This window comes from Cydia amplana, chromosome 18 (genome assembly GCF_948474715.1).
Source record: "Cydia amplana chromosome 18, ilCydAmpl1.1, whole genome shotgun sequence".
Classification (NCBI taxonomy): domain Eukaryota; kingdom Metazoa; phylum Arthropoda; class Insecta; order Lepidoptera; family Tortricidae; genus Cydia; species Cydia amplana.
Window position 1 is genome coordinate 980,758 of NC_086086.1, and position 18,771 is coordinate 999,528.

Consider the following 18,771-nt stretch of genomic DNA (forward strand, 5'->3'; position numbering starts at 1 on the left):
TTCCAAAACTTCATTCATATCGGTTTCATTCACTTCTTTTCCTTCTAATTTTACTGGGAAAGGTAATGAATGACTTAAGAAGGTAATGATAATATATTCGAGGCAGTGCATTTAATGGAAAGAGGCTTAGTTATTATAAATATTACGTTGTTATAAACATTTAAAACTGTATATGATAATAGGGGAGCCCAACCGGGGAGCCTTTGTAGTCTAAGATGGTCGACCTTCACCGATATGTCTGACGGATGAAACTTACATATTATGAAAGAAAATATATTCCTGAACATAAATAAATAGGGTTGCTTAAAGAAATATGGTCAAAACTATGTTTAATTATTTTTTGAAAAAAAAAATTTTTTTTCTTTAAATTTCACCGATCTGTCTGACAAACGAAATAAGTTCCAATGGAAAGTATACAACTTGTACAATATAAATCAACTAGGTTGCCTATCTTTTTCCGGTCACTATTATGTGGTTATAGGGTTGCTTGCGAAAATCCGGTCACAAATAAGGTTTGCCAGGCTTTTAAATAAAATAAGAAGGGAAGACTTTTAGCGATAACTCATAAACGGCTTAACTTATCAAGTTCGCTTTAATTTTGTTTGAATGAGTTTATTAAGCACTATTTTTATGATTTTTTTCCATATTTTTTGGATCGATTTTTCAAGAGTTAGAAGGAATAACCGTTTTTTATTCTTTCTAAATTATTATTTCCGAATTGATTGACTTTATCAAAAAATGTTGTTTGCAAACTCCTATTTATTTTTAAAGACCTATCCGACGACACCCCACACTATAGGGTTAAAACGATAAAAAAAAATTACATAGGTACAAAACGCGAATGATTTAAATATATTTTGTCTATGCTAATTTTTGAAAATTTGAAAACTATGTTTAATGTGATATGGTGCGCAGATGATCAAACCGACTTAACAAACACTTGGGGTTAACAATCTCGACTTATAATGATGATAAGTAAATGGTGAATGTACCATCTAGCTTGAACATTATAAGTTGAGATTGTCAACTCCAAGTGTATGTCAAGTCGGTTTGATCATCTCCGCAGTGCTTAAGACACATGTTTTTAATATTGTTGATTTTAATTGGTGTTAATTTTCTTGAAATACAGTTTTTTATATAAATAATAAATAAATAAATAAATAAATAAATATTGGGGGACATCTTACACAGATCAACCTAGCCCCAAACTAAGCAAAGCTTGTACTATGGGTGTTAGGCGACGATATACATACGTATATAGATAAATACATACTTATATACATAGAATATGTTCGATTTCATAAGTTTGTTTCATTACCGTCCACTGATAAAATTACCATCTCGGCCGAATTCATTACCAGCGCGTAGTTCATTACCAGTAGCCTTATTAAATGAAAAGTAATAACGTTACAAAGGTGCCTTTAGCAGAAAAATGTTAATAAATGAATCCACAAATTGACGAAACTCAAAAGTTTACCATTTAAAACAAAAATTACAAATCGAGAGAATCTCACCGATTTGCACGAAATGAGAGAATGACCCATTAACGTCCTATTTCTAGGCACTAGCAAAAAAGCGGATTGGAGACTTGATGCACGTTTATTTGTTTTTAGAATAGGTATGTATGCAATGTAAGGAATCTTTGCGATGCTTTCTTTCGCTGACTGATCAAAATAAAGCAAACCAAAGATTACAAAACTACGCTTTAACAATCATTTTTCAATAATATTGAATAAATAAGTTTACGGGACATTCTTACAGAGATTAACTAAGTCCCACCGCAGCGCAGTAAGCTCAAGAAGACTGGTGTTGTAGGCACTCATACAACGATATATTATACAAATACATGCAGTTTGAGCGTAGTGATGCATTTGCACCACGCATAAACTTTCATAAGTTTCTGTGGCGCATCTTAGTTCTAAGTTCTTTGTATTATGTTTTTTGTGATGTGTAAATAAATTAAAAAAAATACACAGAAAACACCCAAGACTTTGCTATGATTATTCGATTAGCATGTTCAACCTACCTTTAATCATTTACTACCTAACTACAGACTAAACGGTAAATTGAAATGTGATTAAATTTCGTCGTCACAGACCATTCGACATTCCTTTTTGAATCGCAAAGCGAAATAAATTGTAAATTAGAAGGCTGCATGTCGAGCACATTTATTGAGCATGACGAACTGCAGCCACAGAATTCCATTATATTATGGCCCTTCATTCTGATAAATTGGCCTGGGAGCGGAAAGAGAGAGCCTTTGATGCGGTGCGGCGGCCTGATGCCGGAAGCTAGGAGGAGGCATAACAGCTAGGCCAATATAACTGTATAAATATTTGAATAATGTGTTGTATGTCCTAGAGTTTAAGGTGTAAATTTGCATGCTACTATGTAGTTAATCATGTGTTACCTAATAACAATAGCATAAGAACCACTGTGTTTATTGCAAATAAATGAAATCTAAATCTAAATCTAATAAACTCGAATGTACACTGAATTATATTTAAATATTTACATATTAAATAAGTAAACAAGTAATATAAGTCAAAAATTATAAACTACATAAAACTACAACTAACAGCAAGGACTAAAATTATTAAAAAAAAACTGGCTCCAGCTCCGTGCCTTGTAGCAGGGTGCCAAGAAGGTTGGCGGCATTGCTGCGCTGAATGGCATTGCCAATGCTTTGCGCAAGGTAGGAATCAGCCCTCTATATATTTAAATCATGTTATTTAGTAACTAAGACTTAGACGAATCACGATATTGACGAATAGCGATATGGACGAATTACGATATGGACGAAACGCGTTATGGACGAACCACGTAATGGACGAACTGCGCTTCGGACGAATCGCATGTAGGACCAACAGCTATCAAATCACGACCCCACTCGCGCCTAAGTACGGACAAGTAGGTACAAGCGAAATGCACGATAGGTAACTCATCAGTTAGATGTCATTGTGATATCAGTGTATCTTCGAACCGGCCTGTGAGCTGCAGTGGGTTCAGCCAGCAGAGTTATCTATATATTGACTATCTTGATTTCTCTAGTAAACTAAGTAAACCACTTTCACTGGATAGAAAAAAACACGGATTCTTTTAACTACATATATTGCAACGAATTGTAGCTATTAACATAACGCTTCTAAAAATGCGTAATGTTATTTTTGATCGAACTCATCGATTCCTTTTTTTTTGTAAAAATAACAATTCGATAACAATGATAATCCGCGATCTCGTGCGAGATTCGTTGGGATAAGGGCCTGAACTCATGGCACCACCAAACGCACCACTCATTCCACTCAAAGATGAGGATTTTATTAAAACAATACCGCTCTTAAGGTACAAGTGCACGGTACATTCACAGCGTTGTTCAGTGAACTGCACATCGAGACGCATTTCTATCGAGATCCATCGAATTTCACGATACGTCGGACTGGTTGGAAAGCATTCACAAAATATTTGAATTATTTCCTTTACAACTGTTATTCCTTAGGGTTTTTTCAACGTTTTGCTAATTATTACTTTGCGTGTTGAATATATAGGTCGTATTGAGTTGGCTCGTTGGGTGGACGAATTTCGGTGGAAGATTTTTATCATTTTGCTCACAAAACATATGTAATTATTATTATATTGCATAATTATCAGGCAATATGAGTAAAAGACAGTTCTTAACAAAGAATGTTTTCCTTAAGGCTACCTACGACAACCAGCAGGCCTATTCCAAAAGCTCTTTCCTATATTGACAAGATAACACTTTGAAAATGTTTACTGTTCTTTAGGTACTTCGTTTGATCCATTCATACAAGTGATACAAGGACATATTTATTGCCCTAAATTCAATATACATTTATTTTGCTGTTAAAAAAGTTTCGTAGATCGTTGTCGAATCGGATCCGGAGCCGCGTTTCAAATATTCCCTCTCCGAGTCGCTCCGGGCATTCCATTGACTTTTAAAAGCTAGCACATATGAATTATATCAATTAATCTATCGTTAGCTTAAATGGGAGTATGGAATTTACTCGCTCGTTTAAAAAGGGTTTCATTGCTTATGAATTCTATTTTTGATGTTAGTTTGTTGATTTTTATGGTAGGTAACTACTATATAGTGATTGTAAAAGATAATTTATTATTATGGGGGTTTCAGAGATACTGCGATACTGAGTACTTCGTTATTTATATATTTATTTAAACTATATTGCACAAAACATAAAAATATGGCGTGTTAGAATCTGCGGCAAATCTGTGTGTTTAGAATCTTACGGCGCGATGTTTATTTATTATAATTAAAAACTAAATTACAGAACCTACTAGTACCTAGGTTTGTCTCGATAGGTAGGTACGTATATATTCCACGGCTTGAATTATAGATTTAACATGGGTCTTATCCAAATTTGCTTCGTAGCCTTCTTAGAAAATCAAATCATAGCGTTACTAACAGTAGTAAGCAGCTCTCTGATGCTCTATTTATGTCCACTGAAGTTACTAGAGCAGACGTGCAAAATACGCAAACATTCCAATATTTAGAAAGAAAATCGCATCAACTACAAAATGCTCTGAATCCACGTCCAAGCAGCATTCACCCCTTAACATACTTGAGGATCGTGATGGCTAAATTACAAGTCCTCACTAGAACGTGACCGGCAAACCTTAGACAATCCTACGAGTGCTCGCTTTCTCTTATCGTACCAATCGCGGCTCCAAGCGGAGTCGCTGGGACTTTCGTATTTGATTACAACCTCTATGTGCAACACCAAACACAAGTCCCGTCAACCAATTTACACTTACTTGACAAACTATCTCAACTACTGCGCGTACAGACTTTGCTACCACAGAGTAGAAATTAAACCAGATCTAAGTGCGAACACGGCTTCGTTTCCCAAGCGTGTATGATTTTTTTTAGTTCGTTTGCTTAGTCTGTACGAGCATCGAGTGATCACAAATTGTGAACACAAATAAGACGTCAAAGGTTCATTAAGTTGGGTCGAACACGCTGTCAGTTTTTGGACAGTAATTTGCTGTCAATAACCACTTTAAACTGTCTGTTATATTAAGAGAAGATGTGGATTGATTGGCTTTGGGTGGTGTACGTATTTTTTAAACTTGTTTTACTTCAGTATAAAATATTCATGTATAAACATTGTACTTACAGTTTGAGTTTTTTTTCACAAGATTGGAATTAACATCGAGATTTAGGAAATAAGAAAAATTCCACTATGTTGTAACTAATATTTTGTTTGTTTTCAGGTATTTAGTTCTATTTAACTTGGACAGAGGATTTTCGAAAGTAAACAACAGACAGAAGAGATATTTGTTATTCACCACATCGACACAATACGGAGTAAGTATATTTTGGTAAATTTACCAATTTATAACTTTAAGTAGATATTAGATGTATCTGACCAAAAACGACAATTGCAATTATCACCAGAAATAACTGAGCGAAGGTTATTAATGTAAACAAATGACAGGAATGGACAAAGGAGCGTGGGCAAATTCATGGCCTATATGACCAATAAGGACAAGTGCTTATTCTAAGTTCTAATACTTTTACTATGGCAGGCAGTCCCAAATCGTTGTGTAAAAAAAGTTAGCACCGTAAAATGTAGTGTGAGTTGAAATATGACTGTATAAGTTGTTTTTCGACAATTTCGACACTAAGTTCCTGTGTCGCAGATCATGAAGGTTTTGTTATTGTGCATGATTTTGTGTCACGATATTTTAGTTTTTTATTTTTTTTATTATGTTGTCAGTTGTCAAGCGGACCCCAGGCTCCCATGAGCCGTGGCAAAATGCCGGGATAACGCGAGGTGGACGATGATTCGTTTTATTATGTTTTTCTTTTCATTTTTTTTTAAACACAGATTTGACATACAATAAAATGGAATATGGAGAAAAACTTTTCCAATGGTATGTCAAATATCAAATATCAATATCAATATCAAATATCAAATATCAACATTTATTCAGCAAATAGGCCACAAGGGCACTTTTACACGTCAATATGGAATTTACATACAGCAAAAAAAAAAACACATCAATAATTATAAAATACAACTAAGCCGTAAATATCAAATCAAACTAACATAGAGATGTATAAAGCCTCTAAATGTCGAATTACAGAAAACGCAATAACAATAGTATTGAAAAAAAAAAAAAACACAAAGATACAAAAACTATAATCTAAAATTATTTAGAGATGTAAATGTCTCTAAGTGTCATCATAACTAAAAGATTAAAATATATAGTAGTTAATCAAATTATCCTTAGAGATGTATAGGGTCTCCAAGAGTCAAAATCCTGTATACCTAATTAAAACATTCATTAAATTAAAGAAAATGATAGTAAAAATAAAATAGCATACGAGAACCGAATGAGGTGTGTCCATGTAATTATACTCAAAAATAAAGTTACTAAATATAATAGCTCGTGTTAGCTTAAATAGACCAGTCTCCACAAACAGCACCCGTTCACGAGTATGACGCGTATCTCAGCCATCGCCTCTCTCAACCTTCATTCGGGAAAGTGGTGACCCGATCAACAACGCCACCGTAAGCAAAGACTTTTAAGCGAGCATGACATATTCAAGCTGCCGGGCCATATTAATATTTAAATTGTAATAATGTATAGCTGTGAGACACAATATTTTGTTCTTGTATGTTACATGAAAAACGGTATATCTTCACATAATTACTAAGCAAAATGCCCTATATTGACTAAGAGATGTATAGGTCTCTCAAGTGTCAGAATCATTAAAAATATAAATATGTACAAACAAATTAAAAATAAAATTAAAACTTAGAGATGTATAAGGTCTCCAAGTGTCAAAAACTAAAATTAAATTAAGCAATATAAACAATATACCTAATTAATCGAGAACATGATGGTCTCATGTGTCAATTCTACTGGAGACTAGCATGATTAATTCACAATGAAAAGAAAAAAAAAGAAAAGAAAAACAATACATATTAACTCTTATTATACTATCGAAATCAAGCTGCCGGCTTAAAGGCATCTCTATCATCTATAAAATCATTTACAGTGTAGTACGCCTTACTCAACAAGGAGCGCTTAATGTGTGACTTAAATTTGTTAAGTGGTAAATTCGCTATATCAGTGGGAACTTTGTTATAAAAACGTGTACAGTTCCCGACGAAAGACGTACTAACCTTACGGAGGCGGTGGGCGGGCACAGAAAGTTTATGTTTGTTTCTAGTGTTATAGTTATGGATATCACTGTTAAGCTTAAATTCGTGGACGTTTTTCCGAACATACATAATATTCTCAAGTATGTATTGAGATGCAAGGGTAAGAATGTTCACTTCTTTGAATTTCTCTCTCAGGGATGCTCGAGCGCCCAGTCCATAGATAGAACGTACAGCTCGTTTTTGCAGCATGTCGATTCTTCTTATTAGTTCATAGGCCAGTGTCCATACAAATCTTCCCATCCTCCTTTGCTTTGGTAAGCTTCGGTAGCTCAGTTAAGAGCGATTGGGTCGGTGTTCAAACCGATGGTGATGATAATATGGGAGAATGATAATGATGGTGTCCAAACTTGCAGGTATTCGCAACGGTGTCCGTCCCGCTGCATCCAGAAACGACGACGAGCGTGGCGTGGTTCTTCGAAGCAAATTATTATAACGTTGCCAATGCCACATACTTTGAACCATTGCTTGGTGATGTCACGGTAAGTTGAGGCTACTTACAATACAATAAAAATAAAAACAACGGGTTGCACTCCGGGAGTGCCGGCAGAAGTGAAAACTCAATGACTACTGCAAAATGTCTGCAGCACTATGTATAATTGAGGTTAACGCCATCTAGCGTTATTTCGTCGCATTACTTAAAACCTCTAAGCACTAGATGGCATTTAAATCAATAAAGAAAAACTCAATGACATTGTAACAGTTTCTCGATCAGGTCACGTGTCCGTCTTACGGTCACGTGACCGTCTAACGGTCACGTGATCTGTCGCGAGTTTAACATTTTTTCCCCACCTCAAAAAGTGCACAGCGCCGCTAAAGAAGTTTTCACTTCAAACATCCTTTTTATTGCACGCACCCACGTACCGAGCAATAGAATTACTCAATAACTTCTTAGCTACAGTCCAAAACGCAGACAAGTGGCCGTCCTTACAACATAGTATCAGGATGTTTTTAAATTCAACCTATGTAAATTAGTACCTATAATATCAGGATTTACAAAGTCGTTTTTTTTTAACTCAACGAGTACCTATGTAAATTAGTATAGTTTCATGCCTTTTTTAATCTCTACATATGTTATGTTAAGGTAGTTATGACTATGTATTAACAGTATAAGTGTTTTGGCATATCTAGAACTGTAAACTTATACCTGTATTTATTTAAAGAATAAAGAATAAAAGAAAACAGAAACACAAGCAGAGTTAAACAACAGGCGGTCTTATCGCTAAAACTACTTAAGTAGTACTCGTATAATTTTTTTTTTAAGCAGCCAGCTCAGACTTACACCTATAACAAATGGCAATAGACTACATTTATTATTGATGTCATAATAATACTCTTATAGGTGCGTCATCTTCTCTTCCTTGTCGTATCCTCATGGCTGAGGGACGTGATGGGTACGTCATACCTAAGATAACAAATAAAATGAGATGCTGCTTTTATGAAATCAATAATATGGTGGAAATATTTGAAAAATCTCAAATTTTGACTCATAAAATACCGTAAAACGGGGTGAGTAGGTTTCGCGGGGAGAGGTGGGTTATGAATGGGGAGAGAAGGTTTGAGAGGGGGGTAAGAAGGGATTTTAAGGCTACTGCTACAAAAATAATGTATTCCAATTTAAAATGGAGCTATAGTAATACGCATAATAAAAAAAAATCGATCCAACAATCTTCCAAAATCAACTTTGTATGAAAACCCCTCTCATCCCAAATACGAGGCACCTTTTCCTTTTTATCGTCAAAGTTATGAAATGGAACTACCCAAAATAAAATAAGAACTAAAATACAAACGTCCGGAACACTTATTATATACACCATTCAGTTTTCATATGTAAAAATAAAATGTTATCGAGGTTTTAATTTCAGTTTTGACCGTACTCACCTCATTTTACGGTACCTTATTATTTTTACAGTGGGGCAGAAGTGAAGATAAACGCAGTGCCGTTGGCACGAATGAGTTGTTGACTAGAAGATTACTGTACACTTCCATCGAAGGAATGTTGGAAAGGTAAGTCCTTTTTTAGGGTTCCGTACCCAAAGGGTAAAAACGGGACCCTGTTACTAAGACTCCGCTGTCCGTCCGTCCGTCCGTCCGTCCGTCCGTCTGTCACCAGGCTGTATCTCACGAACCGTGATAGCTAGACAGTTGAAATTTTCACAGATGATGTATTTCTGTTGCCGCTATAACAACAAATACTAAAAACAGAATAAAATAAAGATTTAAGTGGGGCTCCCATACAACAAACGTGATTTTTGACCGAAGTTAAGCAACGTCGGGCGGGGTCAGTACTTGGATGGGTGACCGTTTTTTTGCTTGTTTTTTTTTGCTTAATTTGCTCTATTTTTTGTTGATGGTGCGGAACCCTCCGTGCGCGAGTCCGACTCGCACTTGACCGGTTTTATATAATGATGGTGGCAGATAAGATAAGTATCTGATGGTTAGCAAAGCAGCCTATTGGCGGTAGCAACTCCACTGTAGTCAGAGCGTTACCGACATGGAGGCATGGAGGGGAATTGTATTCACTCTAGTACTCTAGTACATATACGGGCAAGTACGAATGAAATGCATGAGCGACTGACATCATTTAAATGGGTTTCTATTGTTGCCCATAAAGTTTTAAGTCATATAATGCATTGTTTGTCCGCATGTTCGTTATTCATAATTTGTTTTTTCTCAGAAACGTGTAACTTTTCAGAATTGACAAAAAACAAATCTTTTTTTTGACGGAGTGGGAATACATTTACGAACGGTGTGTGGGACTCGCCGCTCCTTATCCCTCTCTTGGCGAGAGGGGGGGGGGAGAATTTGGCCTTACCCACTAAACCCACTCCGGCGTTTCACCCTCTTCAAAAAAAACAAACCTAACCTTACTAAGCTATCTATAGGATAACGTTACAAAAATACTGAAAAGTTTTAGAATTATGACTAATAATAATTTGACAATCATTACATTATGACTTTTAATAATTATGTCAAACAAAGGCATCCGCATTTAAATACATAGATGTCACAATGTAAGTTTGAACTGTGATCATGGTTCAAGCCTCGCGAGTGAAGTTCCTTGATGGCGGTTCTTGAAACACGTTTCGTTGCTGAAGTAAAAATCCAATAAATACCTAATAATTTCGTTTCCCAGGAACAGGTTTCCGGGTCGAGCATGCCTGTTAAGGTCTATCTGCGAAGCGGCCACGTCCCAGTTGACGCATAATGGCCTTTTAGGAGACCTACTACATCTTGCACTTACGTAAGTCTCTTCAGTATGCCCTGAGCGCGGTATGCTGATTTTAAATTTAGATCTGCTTTTAATTTCTGGAGATTTTTTATAAACTACGTTCACTTCTCTTAAATGATTGATTATATTTGTTTTGTCATTTAACTTAGTATGACTAACTTAGTTCAATTGTAAAGTTTCGTTAACATATTTATAATTAAATTTGATACGAATATTTAGCCGTTTTTATCATAATTTTTCATCTTTCAGGCCTTCAACATCCTTGGAAGAGACAGATGTAGAGGACTGTTTTTACGAGGCGGAGTACCGTGGGATCCTGCACGACTGCGCCAAGTATCTTCGTCACTGCCCGATCAGCCCACTCGACTATATATCTGTCCAAACGGAACAACTATTCAATTAATATCAACTTGCAGTCTATATTGGTTTAATATAAAAATATTTTCACTCATACTTGTATAACTAACCCGGGACTTAATCGCGTGAAACTTCGCGTAGTCTGCCTGTGACCACGAACGTAACGTCATGGTCGAAACGTCAGGCCATACATAAACGTAAGTTTTACGCGATTAAGTCCCGTGTTGTTATATGTATAAGTATAACTTGCAGTCTTATCGAACTGTCTCTATTAGGCGAAGTACAGCCCGAGGAGCCTTCTTGTATCTATCTGTCCAAACGGAACAATTATATAATTAAAATCATCATCTTCCTGTTATAATGGATGCTTGGTTTTCTAAAAGGCCACGGATGCCAATTATCTCTGAGAATTTCCAACGAATATTAATCATATGCGCCCAAATGGAAGAACTTTAAGAACCATAAATAACATCAAGGACATTCTCTACGAAGCAGATAAGTTGTTGCACAGTTAAGTAGGTACCTATCGTAAATGATTGCTTTTAATATCTGCGGCTGACTGACTTGATTGCCAATTTTATAAATAAAAAAATATATTTTGTAAACCATGCACTTCTATTTTACATGTTATTGTCATATTAAATTTCAATCGAATCCCAATTTCAACTATAAAAACTTGGAAACATAAACGGCTATTATATTACTCCAATGCAAATTGCCGGTTCACAAAAACCCAGTAACATCGGCTGTGGTCAACAGTGAGTCAGCAGAATTTCGGCTTCATTATATCGATGCTACGGGGTCAGTTTGCGATTCGGACAAATAAGCATCAGCGAGTCAGATGCAACGTCTGTTATTTACTCTTCAACGCTGAGAGAAAATTGAGCCCTTTAGCTAAATAAGTGCTGAACGTATTTTAGGGCGAATAAAATAAATTTTAATAAATATTTGAGGTATGTTTATGAACGTTTAAATGCTACGATATATAGTCCAAAGTACTGCACTTTAGGGGTTCAGGTACTTATAGAGGTTGAGCAGATTGGCGAGGTAGCGACAGGAGGAGTAATGCAACTAGAGATATTATATGACAGAATGTGTTTTTTTCGATACTGCCTATCCATTTATACACGTAGGTTATTTCTGACACAAGAAATAAGTATGCGTTTATGTAGCAGTAAACCAAAGCGTCACACAAAGTTCACAAGTCCCATTTCCTGTGTAAGTAGTACCAAAATATTTTGTTATTCTTATGCAATTTTTTTGGTGCAGGTCAGAATACAGCTAGCATGTTCTGCCGTTGGCTCGTGCGATTGATCGGCAAATATTTCGAGCTCCTCGCGTCGGCACGCTCCCTTAATCCATGGAACGGTTTACACGAATTGTAACCGCTGAGCTTACTGCAACTGAAACACGAACACCTAAATGTTTCGTTTGGATTCAGACTACACCAGCAATTACGGCTACAATGTTGCAGCGCGACATTACTGCCGCAAATGTCCAAATCGTTGTAGCTGCCCGAACTTTCAACATTTGTGGCAGCAATATGTCGGTAGTAATGCAAGAATGCTGGTGTAGTCTGCGTCAAAAGTGACGTTTCTAGTTGAAGAAATGACCATGAGGCCAATTCGAACTTACATTTTGATATCAATATCATTCGGGCGTACATTTCTCTCTTACTTGTTCGTACATCTACTGGCGCGAGCGAAGCTCACGTGCGATTGATGACAAAATGACATCTAAATTGATGACTATTTTGACATCTAAATTCAAATGGCCTCTGTGTTCAAAGTGGCCTCCGTGTCTACTTGTAATCGAATATAAAAGTTACTTACAAAATATTTCAAAGTGCTTTTTTAATCTAAATTGCAAACTGTATCTCATATACGCTATTCAGTGCCAACTCTATTCAGAGCGGATTGAATAGTTGCAAAACTACATTGCGTGTTTTGTGATGAAATAGAATAAAAATTGGCTTTCGAGTTGAAAGGCCTTTGATAGGTTTTAGCGGGTTTTAACCACAATGGCTTGGTGTCGACGCGTGAACTGAATGAGATGATTTAGTTTCAGTTTTTAGTAAATAATTTTTATTCTGTTTCAAAGCGTACGGTACACTTGATGAAATGGCTACACTGCCAGAATACTGCTATTGCTAGCCTGTATGGAAAGTCTATAGAGCGTTCGTAAACATGTATGTGTGTATATGATTTATATGGTTCGTATGAGGAGTTAAGGAGCGAAAATTGTCTAAAGCCCCACGAGCACACGTAACTCGTCACTCCACTTCTAAATCACATACATTTATTTGTTTACACGTCTCGTCATATTAACGCTCTCACTAATGTCATGTAAGCACATGTACATTCGCCCTAATGACGTCAAGAGGCTTTTGTCAAGAAAATTACGTAAATTCTGAGATTATATCTGTCAAGACGACATAAAGCCAATTTGTGAGCCCGGCCAACATAAATTTGCCGTCGGTTTTGCCAAATAAATTCACGGCTGATTCTTTTGTGAATGGAATTGTGATTGGAATTCGGGTTTGAGTAGTTTTTGAAATGCAAATGTTATGTTGTTTTTTGGGTATTAGAGCGGAAAGTGATATGGGTGGAATTTTATTGTTCGTCTTAGTTTTAGGACATTGGATTTATGGGAGACTTTTATACATTTTCACTTATTATAGTTCAAGTTGATGGATGGATACGCACCTATCAACCTGTACCTTAACTTTCACTTTCCTTTAATAATTTTCCAAGATTTACTTATAATAATATAAAGCCCTCATAAAAATCAAATATAAATTATTCCATTATATGTGAAATATTTACACTAAAACACATCAGTTCACAATAGAGGCAAATAATTGTGGATACCTACAACAATCAAATATTAAATATTTAGAATAGACTAGAATAGAAATAATTTTATTCGTGAGCACAAACACAAAATAGAAAATTATACATAACATAATTTGTAGATTAATAAATTTTATTGATCTACAAGATACAAGTGGAACATTTTATTTATTGACCGTAACGTTTTTTTCAACTTTGTCCTAAAACTACCAATCAAACCTTGTCAAACTAAAGACAAACGGAACCCCACCGCTCCACATTTAGAGTAAACTGTCTCCATTTAACACTTCCTATGTAATTGTCTACCGATCCACATACGCGACTAGATGTTTCAAAACCAGTTAGTATCGTATACGCAGTGACAGTTATAATAGCTCTATTCTAAATTTGTAAATTGAGTGAACTAAAATACGTTTTGGCTTGAGGATTTTCCGTTTTTGGTTACAAAATGAAGTGGTTTGGGGCGATTTTACTTTGGTAAGTTATTTGTTTTCTTCTTAATCATTCTTATTTAATATTAAGTGTTAAGTATTGTACAAGAATATTACACGCTATTGGTATTAACTATAATAATTCTTTGTAGGTTTACTAGATAGAGAATGCCTTATGCTTGGCCTTCTATATCTATATATTTTACTGTGCAATAAATAAATAAGTTCTTTCAATGATTTTAAAGTTAATAAACAATGTATTTTGTTTTATTTTAGGAGTTTAATTTGCTACAGTGCTGGTGATATTGAGAAACGAGCTCTGGTCTTTCCGCCAGACAGTCTTTATGGGGTGAGTTTTTATAGTTATATAGTTTCTACGGTGAAAAAGTGCTTCAACGAGAACGTTCGATTATCGAGAAAGAAATCTTACATAAATAAAACTGTTTTATAGTTTGGTTTCCCGTCTCACTGCCCTTTTAAAAACGTCGAAATGAATTCCAAGTTGAATGTAACATAACCTAGGTTAAACTTACATTTTTATTTTCCAATTGTCTTTTTACGATAAACGATCGCCGGCTTGGTTTTGACCCCTGAAAAAATCTTAATTAAAACTGTTTCGTTGCAGACTTTTTTGGCAATCGCTGTGCCGATCGACATCCCCGACAAGAACGTGTTTGTGTCTTACAACTTCGAGGCTAACTACAGCCCGGTCACCAACATCACGCAGATAGACGAGGTTATCTTCCCTAACTTACCGGTGAGTATTGATTTACTACTTTGGCGCGACTACCCGAAGGTGATCTTGGCATACAACACCAAAGACCGCCATGGTTCTCTGTCCAAAGCCTTTTCTGTCGAATCGACAACGGCGCTGAGTTCGCTATGGTCTTTTGCATTTCATCTCTCCAGCGGTACCTAGGACGTCCATAGACGGTCTTCGGTCATTTTGGTACTCCAGAGTCCAATCTCCACACTACACGATCTTCACCCACCCGGACTACGTGCCCAAGTACCGGTGAGTAGCTGTTTTATTAGCACGTGGTCATGTGCTACAACTTAAGTGCAATTTTAGGCAGGTGATGTAGTGACTAGGGCCACCAACCCGGTCACTGACATTAGGCAGATCGTAGAGGTTATCTTCCCCAATTTCCCTGTGAGGAGATAAATTCAACTTACCAGTGAATTTTTTTTTAACTAGCATAGAGTATTTGTAGATAGCATGTGACTTTTTGGCCTGCTACTTCATGTGCAAATATTGCTTGCGACCTGTGTGTGTTCTATTTTTAGATTAAATATGAGTGAACGATATTGGATGATTCATGGTCTTTCTCACTTCAATATAATAAAAGTGTGCTATTTAATAAACTTATTTTTATTTAATATTTTTTCAGGAAATCAGCCGAAGACATAGCCGAAGTATCACCAGAGAATTAGCTTATACGGTGTTGGAAGCAAGATTCAAAGAGTAAGTCACCGATTAACTTAAAACAATTGTGTTTTTGTTTCTATTTGATAATAATCTGGGCCACAGGCTCCCATAAGCTCCGTAGCAAAAAACCGAGACAACGAACGCGATGAAGCTGATGATGTTTGATACCAACCCTTTTTACAAGCTTTTATTTACTTTCACCTGACCCGTTTTCTGTAATAAAATCTTGCAAGTTAAATTTGATCCACTTTCGGTTTCCGATTGAACTGAAATTTTGCATACACATGTAAGTTTGTGGTGACAATGTAATATTATGGTACCATCGAGCTGATCTGATGATGGGAACAGGAGGTGGCCACAGGAACTCTGAGATGAAACAACGCAACCTAATTGTGTTAGGGGTTTTTAGAATTGTCTCGATGAGTAGGTATTAGTTGTCTGTCTTAAGAAAAGTACAGTCAGCGATAAAAGCTTGTAGGTACCAATAATGAAATTTTTCCCAAAAACTTATTCCATCTCGGATTGTACCCTAAAGGGGCCCACTGATTACCAGTCCCCCGGACGGTATCAGCCTGTCAGTTGTTCGGAACCTTTTGCGTTTAACTGACAGGCTGATATCGTCCGGCAAACTGGTAATCAGTGGGCCCCTTTATATTAAAAATTGTGTTTATTTAGGTAATAAGTAAATACATGCATATAATTTACAGACACGGCATGAAAGGCAAAGAATGCATGTTGCGCAACATCTGCGAGGCTGCCGAGACGCCGCTTCACCACAACGGGCTGCTTGGACACATCATGCACATCATTTTCACGTAAGCATTCTTTTTATTAGCCTAGTGGCCTGATGATCAGTCTGCCAGACGATATTGGCCTGTCAGTTAAACGCCAAAGGTGACAGCTCCGAACAACTGACAGGCCGATATCGTCTGGCAGACTGATCATCAGTGGGCCCCTTAAGTTAGTTTCCCACTGCTGTGCAGAAGCCTCGTTTCCTCCACTTGACCCTGTCATTTGTACTATCCTATCAATCCGGATATAATGAGTTAAAGTTGTCATTTTAAGTCTGCTTGCACCCCGGCCAGCAGTAGGTAAATATGGTGTTCCATGTGTCCTACTCGGTAGCCATTTTGATTCATCTTTCCCGGTGTCCTGTCCAGTCCCAGTTAAGCTTAACGGCCTAGGCACCTACTCGTACAGCTACAACACGAGTTTTGGAGCTCGGTTCCTTGTTTTGTATTTTGATTCAAAAGTAGATATTAGGTAGGTTACTGTGACTAAACAAAAGAAAGGTTATTAAAGTTTTACTTACATTACCCATTCCAGACCGTCCACATCTCGCGAAGAAGGCTTATCGGACGACTACTACCAAGCAGAGCTGGACGGCCAAAACCAGGACTGTGATAAATATCTGGACCTGTGTCCGTTTAGCGTCTTCGATGTGATAACCAGGCTGGTAGAATACCAACACTAAGATTATACCTTCAAAAATTCAAACTGATGTCGCAAATATCTCTGTGGCAAACATTTTGACTTCAAAATGATATTATTTTCATCTGTGCGTCTCGCTCGCGCTAATAATACAAGTACCAAGTTTGAGTGAAATGCTTGCGTGAATGGCATAATTTAAATATATATCATTTTGATGTCAAGTGTGCGTTCAAATTAACCTCTTGTTCACCATTCTTCAGTCTCTCTCAGAGTCTTTTATTCAACATTTTGGCCATCATTGTCATCTTTCGTACAATGGAAACTACTAATCGAAGTAAAATCAAAAAGTGTGGCCTCTAACCACGCTAACTTTGCACAAACTTGGCAGTAATCATGCACACATACTCGTAATACCTATAAGCTCCATAGGTACTTGATGTAGCACTTGGTATAAAAACTCAGTGTCAGAACTGTCAGACCACGGTTAGTTTTCAAGAGGGTACCTATAGAAAATTGAATTTTACGATTTATATAGTTTAAGATATATCTAGCAAAGTAAGTTTAAATCCTTGTTAAAAATTAATAGAAATAAGATTCTGTTAACGTTTAATGACGAAATAAAATAAATACTTAAGTTTTGTATATATTTATTGTGTGAATATTTTATAGCCGAAGTACACATGTGTTTAATACACATTAAATATATTAAAACGGTTCACTCGCGTATTTTATGTCAAAAATTGTTCGACAAGTTCCGCTTCATAACGAGGACCTTCATCGGGAGCACGAGTTTGCGCACCGACGCAGACTGCGGGCTGTAACTCTCTGCGACCGATTGCTCGTTAGTACCTAAATTGTAATTCTATGGAACTTAACTTGGTAACTATGTAAAGAAACCGCCATATTGAAATTGTCTCTGAATTGATGAATTTACTATTGACTTTTGTTTACATAGTTAGCAAGTCCCATAGAATGACACTTTACACTTAAATAGTACTTAAATTACCCTCTATAATAGTGTAATTCTATGGAACTTAACTTGCTAACTATGTAAACAAACCGCCATATTGAAATTGTCTCTGAATTGATGAATTTACTATTGACTTTTGTTTACATAGTTAGCAAGTTCCATAGAATGACACTTTACACTTAAATAGTAGGTACTTAAATTACCCTCTATAATTATATCAAATATTTAACAAAGTAACTTCACAGCCATCAAACGAATTCTTATAAGTTTATTCATTACAAATCAAAGTACTTACAACAAATGCATCACCAAGACATAATTATACATACATAAGTCCCACTTGTATTGATATAATGCCTAAAATCCTGTCATTATGCAATTGAGGTGTGTCGTTAGTGACCCTGCCTAAGGAGCAGAGGTCCTGAAATAGTTGGAGACTATGCAGATTTCTTCATGGTTACCCATCAGTACCTACAATGAAAATAGGCAATAGCAGTGGGAATTATGTAGGCTAGTGGTGTGTTATTCAATTATTTTGCACTAAGTTTGATATATTCATATATGATTATTTATAATGGTCTTCCAGTATTTTATTTCCTAGCAGAGTTACAGGTTTATATATTTACTAAGAATTTCATACTCATATTTGTGTCTTTTACTGAGTTTATATTAGTGTATATCTTAGCCTAGTTAAAAAGTGAGTAACTATTAGTATCTACAATAAATTTCAACAATGAAATTAAGTTAAAAGCTACCAAATATATGAAATAAAAGAATTAAACAAATATATTTAGTAATTAGAGTTTTTGACTCTATTATCAGAATAGCATGTAGGTACTAATTCCCTTTTAAAGTTTTCTAACA

General features: G+C 36.1%; 2 protein-coding genes across 2 annotated transcripts; both read left to right on the forward strand.

Annotated features, from left to right (window-relative positions):
- Positions 1 to 2,778: 2,778 nt before the first annotated feature.
- On the forward strand, positions 2,779 to 10,840 carry LOC134656527 (uncharacterized). Its single transcript, XM_063512088.1, has 5 exons — positions 2,779 to 2,910; positions 7,562 to 7,687; positions 9,118 to 9,212; positions 10,342 to 10,449; positions 10,687 to 10,840. The coding sequence occupies exons 1-5, from the start codon at positions 2,779 to 2,781 to the stop codon at positions 10,838 to 10,840; spliced, it is 615 nt and encodes a 204-aa protein (XP_063368158.1).
- Positions 10,841 to 14,094: 3,254 nt separating this feature from the next.
- Positions 14,095 to 16,980, forward strand: LOC134656528 (uncharacterized). Its single transcript, XM_063512089.1, has 6 exons — positions 14,095 to 14,123; positions 14,354 to 14,426; positions 14,703 to 14,834; positions 15,469 to 15,542; positions 16,214 to 16,321; positions 16,833 to 16,980. The coding sequence occupies exons 1-6, from the start codon at positions 14,095 to 14,097 to the stop codon at positions 16,978 to 16,980; spliced, it is 564 nt and encodes a 187-aa protein (XP_063368159.1).
- Positions 16,981 to 18,771: the final 1,791 nt, after the last annotated feature.

Excerpts from the sequence above, each read along its gene's own strand:
- LOC134656527 (XM_063512088.1), top strand. The coding sequence starts at position 2,779 with ATGGACGAATTACGATATGGACGAAACGCGTTATGGACGAACCACGTA. Across the intron at positions 7,688-9,117 it reads CATTGCTTGGTGATGTCACG|TGGGGCAGAAGTGAAGATAA; the intron begins GTAAGTTGAGGC and ends TTATTTTTACAG. Across the intron at positions 10,450-10,686 it reads CTACTACATCTTGCACTTAC|GCCTTCAACATCCTTGGAAG; the intron begins GTAAGTCTCTTC and ends TTCATCTTTCAG.
- LOC134656528 (XM_063512089.1), top strand. The coding sequence starts at position 14,095 with ATGAAGTGGTTTGGGGCGATTTTACTTTG. Across the intron at positions 14,124-14,353 it reads TTTGGGGCGATTTTACTTTG|GAGTTTAATTTGCTACAGTG; the intron begins GTAAGTTATTTG and ends GTTTTATTTTAG. Across the intron at positions 14,835-15,468 it reads TTATCTTCCCTAACTTACCG|GAAATCAGCCGAAGACATAG; the intron begins GTGAGTATTGAT and ends ATATTTTTTCAG.